Genomic DNA, 18197 nt, shown 5'->3' with positions numbered 1-18197 from the left:
AAATAAAGAATAGTGAACAGGCTGAATAAGTGTACGTTATATGAGGCATAAATAACCAACTGAGAAGGTGCCTGGTATGTTAACGTAACCTATTATGGTAAGAGTCATTCAAATAACTATAACATATAGAACATGCTATACGTTTACCAAACAATCTGTCACTCCTAATCGCTAAATCCCATGAAATCTTATACGTCTAGTCTCTTATGTGACTGAGCTAAATAATAATATTTGATATTTTACGGTCATGTGTTAATAATTTCACACATATTATGGTAAGAGTCATTCAAATAACTATAACATATAGAACATGCTATACGTTTACCAAACAATCTGTCACTCCTAATCGCTAAATCCCATGAAATCTTATACGTCTAGTCTCTTATGTGACTGAGCTAAATAATAATATTTGATATTTTACGGTCATGTGTTAATAATTTCACACATAAGTCGCTCCTGAGTATAAGTCGCACCCCCGGCCAAACTATGGAAAAAAAACTGCGACTTATAGTCCGAAAAATTCAGTAGATGAACAAATGTAGTACTTTTATATATACACAGTACAGATCACGTGTCTTTATGTAGCTTGTAAAGAATTGGGCAAATGTTTAAAAATGTCAAGAAATAAGTATATGGTGCAAAAGATTCGATTCACACTAAGAGACCGATTAAGGCTCAGGTAGTTTATGCAGTTAATTTTTTTTTATAAATAAAAAACTGTAAATATTGAACTTTTTTAAATTTGTTAGCATTTTATGAAATATGTGTTCTCTGTAGTAAATATATAGAATATCGGAGTATTTTTTAAATTGAACTACTAAACGAAATTAGCTTTTTTTAAAGATAGAATTTGTTTGTTTGTTGTTGCGATTCCACTTCCCTCCTGTAGGCGTCGGTAGAGCGCGTGTCAACAGTTGCTGACTAACGAAGAAGACTCATGCTAATGCTAACGCTAATGCTAATAACATTGCTAACAGCGTGTGACTCGAACCGTATGGTCGATATTTAATCAATAAAGAACCGGAGCCGCCTACAAATGCGCTACAACACACGCAGTTAGGCGTAACCTTTCGTTGGATGGCCAACCGTCGGAAATGAGAAGGGAAAAAGGATACGAGATTAGGAAACGCGGTCGAAACGCGATGTGCGAGACGACCAGCAAGCTAGCAAGATTTACGGTAAAAAAAAAAAAGAAAAATCATCCCGTTTTATGACGTCTACTTTACAAATAAGTGAGGTTGGCCTCTCTTATCATTGAACATATTAAAATAACTCTGCCATTCGTTTGTTCCGTAAAAAAAAAAAAAAAAAAAAGTAAATATCCTAAAATAATTTTTGACTAGTGACGTCACCAAGCCCCCCCACCTTGTAAAAATCTCCTCAAAAGTGTCCCAAATGCTTGTTCTGCAACATTTTTTGTCTAATAGTTATACATGTTATTACCTAATATAGTTTGTATGTTTACTATTGTCGCATTTTAGGTGAGTAACATGTTATAACATGCAACATTGTAGTTATTGACGTGTAATTATTCATATGCAGGCACATTCCTATCACCAGACTATCACAAACAAGTGTGCCACTATTGTATAGTTACGTATTTCATGTTTTTATTATTTTAATAATCACATGGGCGAGTTTGGGGACATTTTGAAAAAAAAAGGGGGGGGGGGGTGGATTACGTCACTAATCAGAAAATGTATTTTAAAATATTAAAAAACCGTAACTGCACAAACAAACATTTTTACGGCAATTTTAAATGTAGAAAATAGCAAAAGGACCTACAGAAAAATCCAGTTTTATGACGTCTACTTTACATCTGTGTGAGGTTGGCCTCTCTTATCAATGCCAATATTAAAATAACTCTGCCATTCGTTTGTTCCGTAAAAAAAAAAAAAAATCGTTTTTAAGTTACCCTAAAATATATTTTTTGACTAGTGACGTCTCCAAGCCCTCCCAAACGTGTCCCAAATGTTTGTGCTGCAACAATTTTTTTTCTATAATAGTTTATATGTTATTAACTAATATCGTTTTTATGTTAAATATTGTAGCTTTTTAGGTGATTAACATGTTATTAATACACAGCTGCCCGCCCCCCACCTGGTCAAAATTTCCTCAAACATGTCCCATTCGTTTGTGCTGCAATATTGTTTATTATAGTTATTGACTTGTTATTGTTCATATGCAGGCAGACTCCTATCACCAGACTATCTCCAAAAAGTGTGCTCCATTTGTACAGTTACGTATTTAATGTTTTTATTGTTTTAGTAATCACATTGGACAAGTTTGGGGAGATTTTGACAAAATGTGTGTGTGTGTGGGCTGGATGACGTCACTAATCAGAACATTTATTTTAAAATATTTAAAAAACCGTAACTGCACAAACTAACATTTTTACGGCAATTTTAAACGTAGAAAATAGCAAAAGGACCTACAGAAATAATATTATCTTATGTTGCAGTAATGGGCAATACTGCGCATTTTGGTATGGATCCCATAACAACAAAATACATGGACAACATCGTTGAAGAGCCAAAGCCGAACTGAAATGCTAAAAAATAGCATGCTGGCCAGATAACAAAATTAGCTGAAACAAAAAAAATAGCATGCTAACAATAGCATGCTTACAATTAGCATTAGTGAAATAACAAAATCTATGACACTGAGGTGTATACCTGTAAAATTTGCTTACAAAATCAAGTATGCTAATGTTGTGATGCTAAAATGCTACCTGGAACAAGCGTCATGCACCAAAATATATTACTCTAAAGTGTGTACCTGAAAATATTAAAAAAACAAACTACATGCTAACATACTACGCTAACATGTTTACAGTTAGCATTAGTGAAATACCAAAATCAATGACACTGAGGTCTATACCTGTAAAATTAGCTTTAAAATTCTAGTATGCTAATGTTGTCATGCTAAAATGCTAACTTAACAAGCCTCATGTACTAAAATATGTTGTTTAAGGTGTGTACCTGAAGAAGAAAAAATTAAAATACATGCTAACAGTACTATGTTAACATGTTTACAGTTAGCATTAGTGAAATACCAAAATCTATGATACTGAGGTGTATGCCTGTAAAATTTGCTTTAAAAATCTAGTATGCTAATGTTGTCATGCTAAAATACTAACTGTAATAAGTGTCATGTAATAAAATATATTACTCTAAAAGTTACAGTGCCAATGATTGTTACAAACACACTAGGTGCTGTGAAATTATCCTCTGCATTTGACCTATCCCCACAGGGGAGCAGTGAGCAGCAGCGGTGGCCGCGCCCGGGAATCATTTGGTGATTTAACCCCCAATTCCAACCCTTGATGCTGAGTGCCAAGCAGGGAGGTAATGAGTCCCATTTTTATAGTCTTTGGTATGACTCGTCTGGGGATTGAACTCACGACCTACCGATCTCAGGGCGGACAGTCTAACCACAAGGCCACTGAGCAGGTGTGTACCTGGTCAAAAAAAAGTTTAAAATACATGCTAACAGTGCTATGTTTACAGTTAGCATTAGTGAAATACAAAAATCAATGACAATGAGGTCTATAACTGTAAAATTAGCTTTAAAATTCTAGTATGATAATGTTGTCATGTTAAAATTCTAACTGTAACAAGCGTCATGTACTAAAATATACTACTCTAAGGTGTGTACCTGGAAAAAATTTTTTTTAAAATGCACGGCCACAGTACTATGTTAACATGTTTACAGTTAGCATTAGTGAAATACCAAAATCTATGACACTGAGGTGTATACCTGTAAAATTAGCTTTAAAATTCTAGTATGCTAATGTTGTCATGCTAAAATGCTAACTGTAACAATCTTCACGTACCAAAATATATTACTCTAAAAGGTGTACCTGGGGAAATTTTTTTTTTAAATGCATGCTAACAGTACTATGTTAACATGTTTACAGTTAGCATTAGTGAAATACCAAAATCAATGACACTGAGGTCTATATCTGTAAAATTTGCTTTCAAATTCTAGTATGCTAATGTTGTCAAGCTAAAATGCTAACTGTAACAAGCGTCATGTACAAAAATTAATTACTCTTAATGTGCTTACCTGGAAAGAAAAAAAGTTTGAAATACACGACTAGAGTACTATGTTAACATGTTTACAGTTAACATTAGTGAAATACCAAAATCGATGACAGGTGTATACCTGTAAAATTAACAAAAAAAAATCTGGCATGCTAATGTTATCGTGTTAAAATGTTAATTGTAGAATTTGATAAAAACATCTAGCATGTTTGTTATCATGCTAAAATGCTAACTGTCGAATTAGCAAAAAAAATTCTTGCAGGCTGAAATACTAACTGTAACAAGCGTCAAGTACCAAAATATATTAGTCTGAGGTGTGTACCTGGAAAAAAATGTTCAAATGCATGCTAACTGTACTATGTTAACACGCTAACAATAACATCCTTACAGTTAGCTTTAGTAAAATAAAATATGACAGTGAAGTGTATACCTGCATAATTTGCTAAAAAAATCTAGCATGCTAATGTTATCGTGTTAATATGTTAACTGTAGAATTAGCTAAAAATTCTAGCATGCTCATGTTATCATGCTAAAATGCTAACTGGAACAAACGTCAAGTACCAAAATATATTACTCTGAGGTGTGTACCTGAACTTTTTTATAGTACCAGCCTGCAAACAGTAGCAGGTATCATTTGTCAAGGTGTATACCTGCAAAATTAGCTTAAAAAGTTAACATACTAACATTAGCACGCTAACAGGTATAATTTTTCAAGTGACACAATATTTAACGCTAAAGTGTATAGGTGAAAAAAATAGTTTAAAAAACTAGCATACTAACGTTAGCCTGCTAACAGATATTCGTCAAGTGACAGAATATTTGAAGCTGAAGTGTGTACCTGCAAAATTATATAAAAAAACTTGCATATTAACGTTAGCATGCTAACAGGTATCATTTGTCAAGTGACTAAATATTTGACACTGAAATGTATACTTGCAACATAAGCTAAAAAAGCTGGCATACTAATGTTAGCATGCTAATAGGTATCATTTGTCAAGTGACAAAATATTTGACGCTGAGGTGTATACCTGCAAAATTTGTTAAAAAGCTCCTATACTAACGTTAGCATGCTATCATTTGTCAAATGACAAATACTTGACGCTTGGGTGTATACCTACAAAATTAGTAAAAAAAATAGCATACTAGTGTTAGCATGCTAACAGGTATCATTTGTCAAGTGACAAAATACTACAAAATTAGCTAAAAGAGCTAGCATACTGACATTAGCATGCTAACAGGTATATGTCAAGTGACAAAATATTTGCAAATTCAGCTAAAAAGCTAACATGCTAATATCAATATGCTAATGTTTGTGGCGCGGGCCATTAAAACTATGGACACCCTTGCTATAAGCACAACACGACCCAAAGGCGATGTAGCAATGTCAACAAATGAGTATCCATCAGTCAGTCCCACACGCTTGCTACTTTTGTCCTCCATCCAGGTCCAGGTGGCGCCATGAGGGCTTGTGGACGAGCTTCCAGGAGGAGGAGGAAGAAACATGGCAGAGACGTCCAAGCGGGTATGAAAGTGCGCTGCTGCACTGCAAAAAGTCAGTGTTCAAAAACAAGAAAAAAAAATAAAAAAAAATAAGGGGTATTTTATTTGAACTAAGCAAAATTATCTGCCAATAGAGCAAGAAAATTCGGCTTGTCAAGACTTTCCAAAACAAGTCAAATTAGCTAACCTCAATGAACCCAGAAATACCTTAAAATAAGTATATTCTCACTAATAACAAGTGCACTTTTCTTGGTAGAAAAAACAATAGAGACCTTTTTGCTCAATATGTTGAAAAATATTCTTAAATTAAGTAAATGCTCGTGCCATTATCTTGACATAATGATATGCGCTCGGCATCATGATTCTTTTTTCATGCTTCAAGTAAGAAATTATTACTTTAAAAAAAGTAGTTTTATACTTGTGAGTGTTGATGACACAGCTTTGCATCAGTTGATATTCTAGTTTCAAGCATGTTTTACTCAATATAGGTCATAACATCTCAGCAACAAGCTGTAATATCTTACGGAGATCATTTAGGACCAAAACCCTTAAAACAAGTAAAACACTATAACATAAAATCTGCTTAGTGAGAAGAATTATCTTAACAGACAGAAAATGTCAGGTTCAAACACTGATGACATCTATTAAACAAGACCAGAGGCAAAGAATCAAACAGAGGCAGAATTCAATTTGGACTCAATATTGAGGAGAAAGCGTGTCCACCTGTAACCTCTTATAGTGTCACCCACGCTCTGCCAAAAGATTGTATTCCTCCTTCTTTATTTGACTTTCTCCCCCCACCTGACCACAGCTGCTTCCAGAGGGAAGTGGGTCGTAAACAGCGTTGCCTTTGGTTACCGAACAGTTTAAAAGGAGAGGTCGTAAAATAGTTAAAAAAAGAGTTCCATAAAATAGTTCAAAAAGGGTCCGTAAAATACTTCAAAAAGAGTTCGTCTGGAAATTGGGCAGATCCTGCCATATGTCTGCTTTGAAGTCACAGTGGAGTTTTACGAGCCTTCCTCCTGGTAGGCCCCAAAGACAGCTCCCGTCCCCCTGCCAGGAACTCAATGTAATACAAAGCTTTTGTGATCATTTAGAAACAATTATTCTAACAGAAAATAAGCAAATATCACCCTTATTTGAGATATTTCATCTTACTTAGATTTCAGTTTTTGCAGTGTGCTGGACCGGCGTCTCCTGACCTCGCCATGGTTTTGTCCTTCCAGCGTCTCTGAGCCACCATCTTCAGTGCGTGAGGCTGCTGAGGTTCCTTCGCCGGCGGGGATTTGCACCTACGCCGCTGCGCCCGGCAACCTTCCCAGGTCCTGGCACACCCAAGGGTCTGTAGAGTCACTTACCAGCGCGTCTCACCTTCGTGTCTTGGTGCTTCCCCGCAGGCACAGGACGAGGTCTGCAGGCGGTCAGGAACATGGAGGTAGCAGAGGTTGGGTCACCTGCATGGGAGATGTTGATTGGATGTTGGCATCTTCTCTCTGTCTGCTCGCCAGGCCGGTCAGCTGCTGATTTCTCTGCCACAGTCCTGTCTCCTGACAACGTCCACTGTGATGGACAGCTACCTCGGCCCGTTTATCAAGAGGTAAAAAAAACACAATTCCCAATCCCAACCTAAAGCAAGCCTCCACTCTTCATAAAGGCGCTAGCTTGATGCTAATTTACATTGGATTTGCCATAGCCAGGCTACTTTTAGCATTAGCCATTTTACATGGCTATTTCCATACCGCCGAACGTGTTAGTGAAAAATAAATGTTACAATCAAACAGCTTGTGTGTCAAAACTATACTTACAATATAAACACTTTGTGGGGCGCAACAACTGGACAGCTCATTTTTAAATGTTACATTAAAAAATATTTTTTTTATGACCAAACAATGAACATTTATTAGCAGAAAGTTGGTAGCGTTGAGTAGCGCGTCCTGATACTTGATTTTGTCCCTTCGCGGCAGCTGGAAGCCCCGCCCCTCACCTATGTTGGCGCTCTGTGTCTTCCTGGTGTGTGAGCGACACAGAGGACAGGACTCTGATTGGTTCCCCTACATGGACGTTCTGCCCACCACCTACACATGTCCCGTCTACTTCAGCCATGATGTCATGGCGTTGCTGCCGGCTGGCGTGCGGCGGCGAGCGTTCCAGCAGAAGGAGACCGTGCGACGAATACACTCCTCTCATCAGCAGCTGTTCAGGTAAACACTAGATGACTCTTGGTCAGCTTTTCTTTCTTTCTTCTGTTCACCTCTTTATTTCTTTTTCTCTTCTTCTTTTTCTTCTTCTTCTTTTTTCTGTCTTTATTTATTTATTTCTTTTTTTAATTCATTTTCCTCTTTTTTTATTTCCTTCTCTTTCTTCTATGTATTTCCTTCCTAATTCTTTTCTTTTTTCTTCTATCTCAATTTATTTTATTCCTTTTTTGTCTTTCCTTTTTGTTTAATTATTTCACTCTTTTAATTAATTTTTTTTCATTATTTCTTTTGTCATTTCCCTTTCTTTATTTATTTCCTTGTCTCTTTCTTTCTTCTATTTATTTCCTTCTTTCTTTCTTTCTTTTTTCTTCTATCTTAATGTATTGTATTCCATTCCTTCTTTTTTTGTTTCATTATTTATTTCATTCTTTTTAATTTATTTCTTTATTTGTTTCCTTATTTCTTTAGTTCTTTCTCTTTCTTTATTTCTTTCCTTCTTTCTTTTGTTTCCTTCTTTATTTGTTTCTTTCTTTTTGTATTTTTTCTTCTTTCTTTCCTTCTCTTTCTTTCTTTTATTTATTTCTTTATTTATTCTGTCTTTATTTTATTTTGTTCGTTCTTTTTTCTTTCCCTCTTTCCTTCTTTGTTTCTTTCCTTCTTTTTTAAATTAATTTCTTCTTTCTTAATTTCTATCCCTCTTTATTTCTTTCCTCTCTTTCCTTCTCTCTTTCTTTCTTTTATTTATTTCCTTCTTTCTTTCTTTCTTTCTTTTTTCGTCCGTCTTTATTTTATTTTGTTCCTTCTTTTTGTTTCCCTTTTTTAATTTTTTTTGTTGTATTTATTTTAAATGTATTTCCTTCTTTTTTTAATGTTTTCTTTATTCTATTTTTCTTTATTTTATTTTATTCCTTCTTTAATTTTTCTTTTCCTCTTTTTTGTTTTTCTGTGTTTTATTATTTCCTTCTTTTTAAATGTATTTCCTTCTTTATTTTCTTTTTTCATTATTTCTTTCCTTCTTTTTATTTATTCCCTTATTTTTCTTTATTTTATTTATTTCCTTCTCTCCTCGTCTTTTTTCTTCTATATTTTATTTTGTTCCGTCTTTCTTAACCTCTTTGTTTAATTCAATATTTATTCCCTTATTTTTTACTTTCTTTTTTCTTCTCTCTTTATTTTATTTTGTTTCTTCTTTCTTTTGTTATTTTCTTCTTATTTTTATTTAATTCCTTCTCTCTTTATTTCTTTTATTTGTTGTTTGTCTTTTTTTCTGTCTTTATTTTCTTGTCTTGTCTTTCTTATGTTCTTTCTGTCTGTCAATCTTTCCTTCTTTTGTTTGTTTGTCTTTCTTTATGAGATTATTTTTGAATGTTTTTAAATGGCGTTTGAATGTTCAGGACGCTGCAGCCGGTCCTCAGTAAGCCGGTGGAAGACGTGTTGACGTATGAAGCGCTCAGGTACACGCCATTTTTGTCTTATCATGCGTTTGGATGCAACAAAAAAACGCGCTGAATGCTCGTGTTCCAGGTGGGCATGGTGCAGCGTCAACACCCGCTCCGTCTTCATGGCTCAGCCGTCCAACAGCTTTCTGCAGGGACAGGACGTGTACGCCTTAGCTCCCTTGTTGGATCTGCTCAACCACCGTCCTGACGTGCGGGTAAACAAACACTCGTCAGACCAGCAGACGTGGGACTGCTGCGAATGTGTCTCCTGTTATCTCGCCTCAGGTCCACGCGGGATTCAACCAGGCAACAAAGTGCTACGAAATCAGGAGCGTTTGCGGGACGCCGCGTTTCCAGCAAGCCTTCATCAACTACGGTTGCCATGACAACCAGCGCCTGTTGCTGGAGTACGGCTTTGTCGCCCCGGGCAACCCGCACAGCGTAGTCTACGTGGACAAAGGTGGGCACATTTGAACATCATTAGCTGCCACACAAGTGCTCCTCTACTAAAAGAAAGTGAACTACTGCCAGTCCTTGTTCTAAAACCTTAACTAGAAAGTATTTATACTGCACCTCCCAACAAATACTTCACAAAATAAAAAGAGAAGTACCGTATTTTTCGGACTATCAGTCGCAGTTTTTTTCATAGTTTGGCCGGGGGTGCGACTTATACTCAGGAGCGACTTATGTGTGAAATTATTAACACATTACCGTAAAATATCAAATAATATTATTTATCTCATTCACGTAAGAGACTAGACGTATAAGATTTCATGGGATTTAGCGATTAGGAGTGACAGATTGTTTGGTAAACGTATAGCATGTTCTATATGTTATAGTTATTTGAATGACTCTTACCATAATAATATGTTACGTTAACATACCAGGCACGTTCTCAGTTGGTTATTTATGCGTCATATAACGTACACTTATTCAGCCTGTTGTTCACTATTCTTTATTTATTTTAAATTGCCTTTCAAATGTCTATTCTCGGTGTTGGCTTTTATCAAGTAAATTTCCCCCAAAAATGCGACTTATACTCCAGTGCGACTTATATATGTTTTTTTCCTTCTTTATTATGCATTTTCAGCCGGTGCGACTTATACTCCGAAAAATACGGTAGTTTTGTGCACACGCCAAAAAAAGGACAAGGTCACTTTTGTTCATTCCAGTTAACTTGTTGCCTTCGTGAAAACCTCTCAAGAATGAAGCGGACTCTTTTGATGGCAGTGCGTCAAAGAAAAGAAAAGTGAAATAGTAGAAAAAGTAGAGTTCATCATAAGTTGGCTGCATGAACATAATGAATGAAAATAATCATGTCCCAGAAACTGCTGAGTTTGGTTACATATTTATTAAACCCCTTATATTTGCTATATTAGGACAAAATTCAAGGCGGCATTCTCCATTTAAAAAGACGTTCCCCATTCTAAACGTATACAAACACATTACTGTCGGAGTAACCAAGAAACAATAATAATAAAAACAAGTGCAGAAACAGTACAATACAGCGCCAGGGGGTTGTAAACTCAATAAAGCAACTAAAGTAGAATGCTAAATATATATATGTAGCAATGTGTGAAGCAATATGACAACAGAAAGTGAATTTGCGTGACATCACATATGGGTTGGGTTGGGTGGGTTGTACTTATATAGCGCTTTTCTACCTTTCTACTACATAAACAATAAACGTCACATAAACTATGGACTGGACTCTCACACTATTATGTTAGATCGACTATAAACTGGACTCTCACACTATTATGCTAGATCCACTATGGACTGGACTCTCACACTATTATGTTAGATCGACTATAAACTGGACTCTCACACTATTATGCTAGATCCACTATGGACTGGACTCACACTATTATGTTAGATCCACTATAGACTGGACTCTCACAATATTATGCTAGATTCACTATGGACTGGACTCTCACACTATTATGTTAGATCCACTATAGACTGGACTCTCACACTATTATGTTAGATCCACTATAGACTGGACTCTCACAATATTATGCTAGAGCCACTATGGACTGGACTCTCACACTATTATGTTAGATCCACTATAGACTGGACTCACACTATTATGTTAGATCCACTATAGACTGGACTTTCACAATATTATGCTAGATTCACTATAGACTGGACTCTCACTATTATGTTAGATCCACTATAGACTGGACTCTCACAATATTATGCTAGATTCACTATGGACTGGACTCTCACACTATTATGTTAGATCGACTATAAACTGGACCCTCACAATACTATGCTAGATCCACTATGGACTGGACTCTCACACTATTATGGTAGATCCACTATAGACTGGACTCTCACAATATTATGCTAGATTCACTATGGACTGGACTCTCACTATTATGTTAGATCCACTATAAACTGGACTCTCACAATATTATACTAGATCCACTATGGACTGGACTCTCACACTATTATGTTAGATCCACTATGGACTGGACTCTCACACTATTATGTTAGATCCACTATAGACTGGACTCTCACTATTATGTTAGATCCACTATAGACTGGACTCTCACAATATTATGCTAGATTCACTATGGACTGGACTCTCATACTATTATGTTAGATCCACTATGGACTGGACTCTCACACTATTATGTTAGATCCACTATAGACTGGACTCTCACTATTATGTTAGATCCACTATAGACTGGACTCTCACAATATTATGCTAGATTCACTATGGACTGGACTCTCACACTATTATGTTAGATCCACTATGGACTGGACTCTCACTATTATGTTAGATCCACTATAGACTGGACTCTCACACTATTATGTTAGATCCACTATAGACTGGACTCTCACACTATTATGTTAGATCCACTATAGACTGGACTCTCACTATTATGTTAGATCCACTATGGACTGGACTCTCACACTATTATGTTAGATCCACTATGGACTGGACTCTCACACTATTATGTTAGATCCACTATAGACTGGACTCTCACTATTATGTTAGATCCACTATGGACTGGACTCTCACACTATTATGTTAGATCCACTATAGACTGGACTCTCACACTATTATGTTAGATCCACTATAGACTGGACTCTCACAATATTATGCTAGATTCACTATGGACTGGACTCTCACACTATTATGTTAGATCCACTATAGACTGGACTCACACTATTATGTTAGAGCCACTATAGACTGGACTCTCACAATATTATGTTAGATTCACTATGGACTGGACTCTCACACTATTATGTTAGATCCACTATAGACTGGACTCACACTATTATGTTAGAGCCACTATAGACTGGACTCTCACAATATTATGCTAGATCCACTATGGACTGGACTCTCACACTATTATGTTAGATCCACTATAGACTGGACTCTCACAATATTATGCTAGATTCACTATGGACTGGACTCTCACACTATTATGTTAGATCCACTATGGACTGGACTCTCACTATTATGTTAGATCCACTATAGACTGGACTCTCACACTATTATGTTAGATCCACTATAGACTGGACTCTCACACTATTATGTTAGATCCACTATAGACTGGACTCTCACTATTATGTTAGATCCACTATAGACTGGACTCTCACAATATTATGCTAGATTCACTATGGACTGGACTCTCACACTATTATGTTAGATCCACTATGGACTGGACTCTCACTATTATGTTAGATCCACTATAGACTGGACTCTCACACTATTATGTTAGATCCACTATAGACTGGACTCTCACACTATTATGTTAGATCCACTATAGACTGGACTCTCACACTATTATGTTAGATCCACTATAGACTGGACTCTCACACTATTACGGTATGTTAGATCCACTATAGACTGGACTCTCACACTATTATGTTAGATCCACTATAGACTGGACTCTCCCAATATTATGCTAGATTCACTATGGACTGGACTCTCGCACTATTATGTTAGATCCACTATAAACTGGACTCTCACAATACTATGCTAGATCCACTATGGACTGGACTCTCACACTATTATGTTAGATCCACTATAGACTGGACTCTCACACTATTATGTTAGATCCACTATAGACTGGACTCTCACAATATTATGCTAGATCCACTATGGACTGGACTTTCACACTATTATGTTAGATCCACTATAGACTGGACTCTCACACTATTATGTTAGATCCACTATAAACTGGACTCTCACAATATTATGCTAGATCCACTCGATGTCCATTGCACCGGTCACCCAGGGAGGGGGGTTCCCCACATCTGCGGTCCCCTCCAAGGATTCTCATTGTCATCCCATTGGGTTGAGTTTTTTCTTGCCCTGATGTGGGATCTGAGCCGAGGATGTCGTTGTGGCTTGTGCAGCCCTTTGAGACACTCGTGATTTAGGGCTATATAAGTAAACTTTGATTGATGACTGAAATCGGACGTGACGCATCCAACAGTTTTTGTTCTTTATCATTAAAAAACTTTTACAAAATAAAATTGAAGAAGATAAACATATTTAAACACTCGAAAAAAATATGGTTTATAAGTAGCGAGAACAATATTATATCATATATTTCTTCTGTCAAGAAATTATCTTATGTGGCTATTTATTTACTGTATTTGATTCTTGTAATGAAACTTGGTTCTACAATACTGCATACTTGCCAACCCTCCCAGATTTTCCGGGAGACTCCCGAAATTCAGTGCCTCTCCCGAAAACCTCCCGGGACAAATTTTCTCCCGAAAATCTCCCGAAATTCAGGCGGACTCAGGTCCTCCACAATATAAAAAAGCGTACCTGCCCAATCATGTTATAACTATAGAATGATGGAGGGTGAGTTCTTGGTTTCTTATGTGGGTTTATTGTTAGGCAGTTTCATTAACGTCCTCCCAGCGTGGCAACAACACACAACAACAGCAGTCACTTTTTTTGTATACCGTAAAGCAGTTCGTCTGCAGTAAACAGCAATGTTGTGACACTCTTAAACAGGACAATACTGCCATCTAGTGCATTTGATGAAGGCACTTTTGTGCGTGCCACACAGCAATGCATCATCAGAGAGGGTGTTCAGCATGGTTAGAAAAATAGTGACAGAGAATAGAACAAGGATGGACAATTCAACCCTTAACTCAACAATGAGTAGATGAGTGTTATGTGTGTGTATATGTGTAAATAAATGAACACTGAAATTCAAGTTTTTATTTTATATATATATATATATATATATATATATATACATATATATATATATATATAATAAAATATATATATATATATATATATATATATATATATATATAGCTAGAATTCACTGAACGTCAAGTATTTCTTATATATATATATATATATATATATATACACTCCTCCCCTTTTAGCCACGCCCCCAACCACGCCCCCGTCCCACCCCGACCACGCCCACCCCTCCCCCCACCTCCCGAAATCGGAGGTCTCAAGGTTGGCAAGTATGCAATACTGTGATAATAGTAATGATATGAAATGTTCGTACTGTTGCATCCTGGGTAGAAACAAAGTCATTTTATCCATGAGACAACTCAATCCATCAGGATGATGGTGACCGGTCGCCATGATCATGTGGCGCCCTCTAGCGGTTGTGGCCTTAAACAGTGTTTATGCCACCGTTGCACTTCATCTTCTGGTAGGATTACACAGCACTACATACAGGCTGTAATGTGTACTACATTGTTTTGGCTCATCTTAAATGTTTCTGTGTGGAAGACAAATTGATATGCTCCCGTGTGATTGTATAACTTTTGGAAAACAGTAAATTAAAAAAAGATTTTGGTCTCAAGTGTGGAGCGGGCCTGAAAATGTTGTCTTTATGTTGTGCAGAAACCCTCTGCGACCTCCTGAAAGGTGACAGAAGTTTGGAGCAGAAGATGAAGTTGCTCAGCGAGAACGATTTCCTGGAGTGAGTTGTGTTGTTTTTACGGACGTTGTTTCTGTCGATGTGTGATTTCCAAACGTCTTGCTTCCTTCCCCCCCAGTAATCTGACCGTGTCCAGCGAAGGTCCCGGCTGGAGGCTGATGACGGCTCTCAGGATGATGTCCCTGCCACAAACACTTTAGTAAGACAAGCAAATCCAACAAAGAGGCTCTCCGACTCTTCTGTAAGCGCCGATGTTGTTTCGCCAGTCACCAGTGGAGGGCAGTGTTGCACGGCCAAGCGGTGGGCGAGGAGGCCGAGCGGTGGAGCGTCTGTGCGGCGGTGAAGTTGTGTGAAGGACTGCTGCTCGGCACGCTCACAGCTCTGGATCAGGTTTGTGAGGACGCACGCATATTTACTTATATGTGCATACACACGTACGTTTGAACATACGTACGTACGTACGTACAAACATACGTACAAACAGCTATGTACGTACATACATACAAACATGTACGTACATACATACAAATACGTACGTACATACATACCTACACACATACGTACATACATATGTACCTCCATACGTATGTACATACGAACATGCGTACATACGTACCTACATACATACCTACACACATACAGTACGTACATACTGTACATATGTACCTCCGTACGGACATACCAATGTACGTACATACATACATACAAACATACGTACATACAAACATGCGTACATACGTACCTACACAGATACTTATGTACCTCCATACGTATGAACATACGAATGAATGTACATACAAACAAATGTACGTACCTACAAGTGTGGACCTTCTGTATGGACAGCAGTGTGACGGACAGTAGGGACGGCGTGGCGCAGTGGAAGAGTGGCCGTGCGCAACCCGAGGGTCCCTGGTTCAATCCCCACCTCGTACCAACCTCGTCATGTCCGTTGTGTCCTGAGCAAGACACTTCACCCTTGCTCCTGATGGCTGCTGGTTAGCGCCTTGCATGGCAGCTCCCGCCATCAGTGTGTGAATGTGTGTGTGAATGGGTAAATGTGGAAGTAGTGTCAAAGCGCTTTGAGTACCTTGAAGGTAGAAAAGCGCTATACAAGTACAACCCATTTATCATTTATTTACACACATACATATGTACCTCCATACGTACGAACATACCAATGAATGTACATACAAACATGTACGTACATACAATCTTACATACGTCCTTAAATACAAGCATACGTATGTAGGTACGTAAATACAAACATACATATGTAAATACAAACATGCATATGTAAATACAAACATGCATACATACGTATATACAAGCATACGTACGTATGTACGTACGTAAATACAAAGATACGTATGTACATACACACGTGCGATACGTACGTACGTATATACATGTGTACATACATACTTGCGTACATACATGCGGTGCATACATAGATACAAACATAATTGCGTGCGATACGTATGTACATACCTACATACATGCGTGCGATACGTATGTACATACCTACATACATGCGTGCGATACGTATGTACATACCTACATACGTGCGTACATACACATGTACGTACATACATACAAACATACGTATGCACAAACATGCGTACATACGTACCTACACACACACATATGTACCTCCATATGTACGAACATACGAATGAATGTACATACAAACATATGTACGTACATACAAGCATATATATGTACCTCCATACGTATGAACATACCAATGTACATACATACATACATACAAACATACGTACCTACACACATACATATGTACCTCCATACGTACGAACATACAAATGAATGTACATACATACATATGTATGTAAATAAAAACATACGTATGTACGCACGTAAATACAAACATACATATGTACATACGTATATACAAACATACGTATGTACGTACATACGCACGTACATACATACGTGCGATACGTACATACATACTTGCGATATGTATGTACATACCTACATACGCGCGTACATACACATATACATACGTGTGTGCGTACGCACGTACATACATACGTACGTACGTACGTACGTACGTACGTACGTGTCAAAGAGTGTTCAAGCAAGCTTGTAATTATTTTATTCTTCTTAGATCGCCAGTCTTCTCCAGCAGGGGGAGCAATTGTTGAAGGAGCAGCTGCAGGTAGTGGAGGCACTGAGGCTGGAGGAGAAATGCATCCTGGGAAGCTGCTTAGAGTCGCTAAGAGGTTCACTCAAAGTGTCGAGCGTGTCGTCATGCCAACCGGATGTCAACGACGCAAGCTGACGTTTGATGAGGGATGTTCCTACAGCTTCATTGGAGTCCAGTTCAATTGGTTGGACATGATTTGGAAAGTCACACTGCTGTCCATACAGAAGGTCCACACTTGACCGTGCATGGCAGAGAACACACCAGAAATGAAGTCCAAGGAATTGTCTGTAGACCTCCAGGACAGGATTGTCTCCAGGGACAAATCTGGGGAAGTGTACAGAAAAATATCTGCTGCCTTGAAGGTCCCAATGAGCAGAGTGGTCTCCTTCATGTGTAAATGGAAGAAGTTCGGAACCACCAGCACTCTTCCTAGTCCAAACTGAGCTATCAGGGGAGAAGGACCCTAGTCAGGGAGGTGACCGTGGATCCGATGGTCACTCAGTCAGAACTACAGCATTCCTCTGTGGAGAGAGGAGAACCTTCCTAAAGGACAATCCACCAATCAGGCTCGAGTGAAGACTCCCAGACAACGAGACACTAAATTCCCTGGTCTGACAAGACAAAGATTGATGCCAGGCATCATGTTTGGAGGAAACCACCAGGCCAATACCATCCCTACAGTGAAGCATTGTGGTGGCAGCATCATGCTGTGGGGATGGTTTTCAGCAGCAGGAACTGGGAGACTAGTCAGGATAGAGGGAAAGATGAATGCAGCAACGTACAGAGACATCCCATCCAAACTGATGGAACTTGAGAGGTGCTGCAAAGAGGAATGGTTGAAAATGCCCAAAGATAGGTGTGCCAAGTTTGTGGCATCGTATTGAAAAAGACTTGAAGCTGTAATTGCTGCCAAAGGTGCATCAACAAAGTACTGCGCAAAGGGTCTGAATACAAAGTTA

General features: G+C 37.9%; 1 protein-coding gene across 4 annotated transcripts; it reads left to right on the top strand.

Annotated features, from left to right (window-relative positions):
- Positions 1-957: 957 nt before the first annotated feature.
- setd4 (SET domain containing 4) lies at positions 958-17808 on the top strand. 4 transcript variants are annotated; one of them, XM_061966795.1, is made up of 14 exons: positions 958-1178; positions 3254-3347; positions 5491-5568; positions 6773-6868; positions 6944-6981; positions 7085-7143; positions 7511-7747; positions 9139-9198; positions 9269-9398; positions 9469-9643; positions 15035-15113; positions 15190-15270; positions 15338-15461; positions 17200-17808. In XM_061966795.1, the coding sequence occupies exons 2-14, from the start codon at positions 3326-3328 to the stop codon at positions 17371-17373; spliced, it is 1353 nt and encodes a 450-aa protein (XP_061822779.1). In that variant the 5' UTR covers positions 958-1178; positions 3254-3325; the 3' UTR covers positions 17374-17808. The 4 variants fall into 4 exon arrangements, with proteins under 4 accessions (XP_061822779.1, XP_061822772.1, XP_061822794.1 ...); XM_061966788.1 differs by having other exon boundaries at positions 7055-7143; XM_061966810.1 differs by having other exon boundaries at positions 3254-3452; positions 6725-6868; positions 7055-7143.
- Positions 17809-18197: the final 389 nt, after the last annotated feature.

Source organism: Nerophis lumbriciformis, linkage group LG02 (genome assembly GCF_033978685.3).
Source record: "Nerophis lumbriciformis linkage group LG02, RoL_Nlum_v2.1, whole genome shotgun sequence".
NCBI classification, from domain to species: Eukaryota; Metazoa; Chordata; class Actinopteri; order Syngnathiformes; family Syngnathidae; genus Nerophis; species Nerophis lumbriciformis.
Note: the sequence above shows the minus strand (reverse complement) of the source record. Positions and strands in the feature narration are given on the sequence as shown.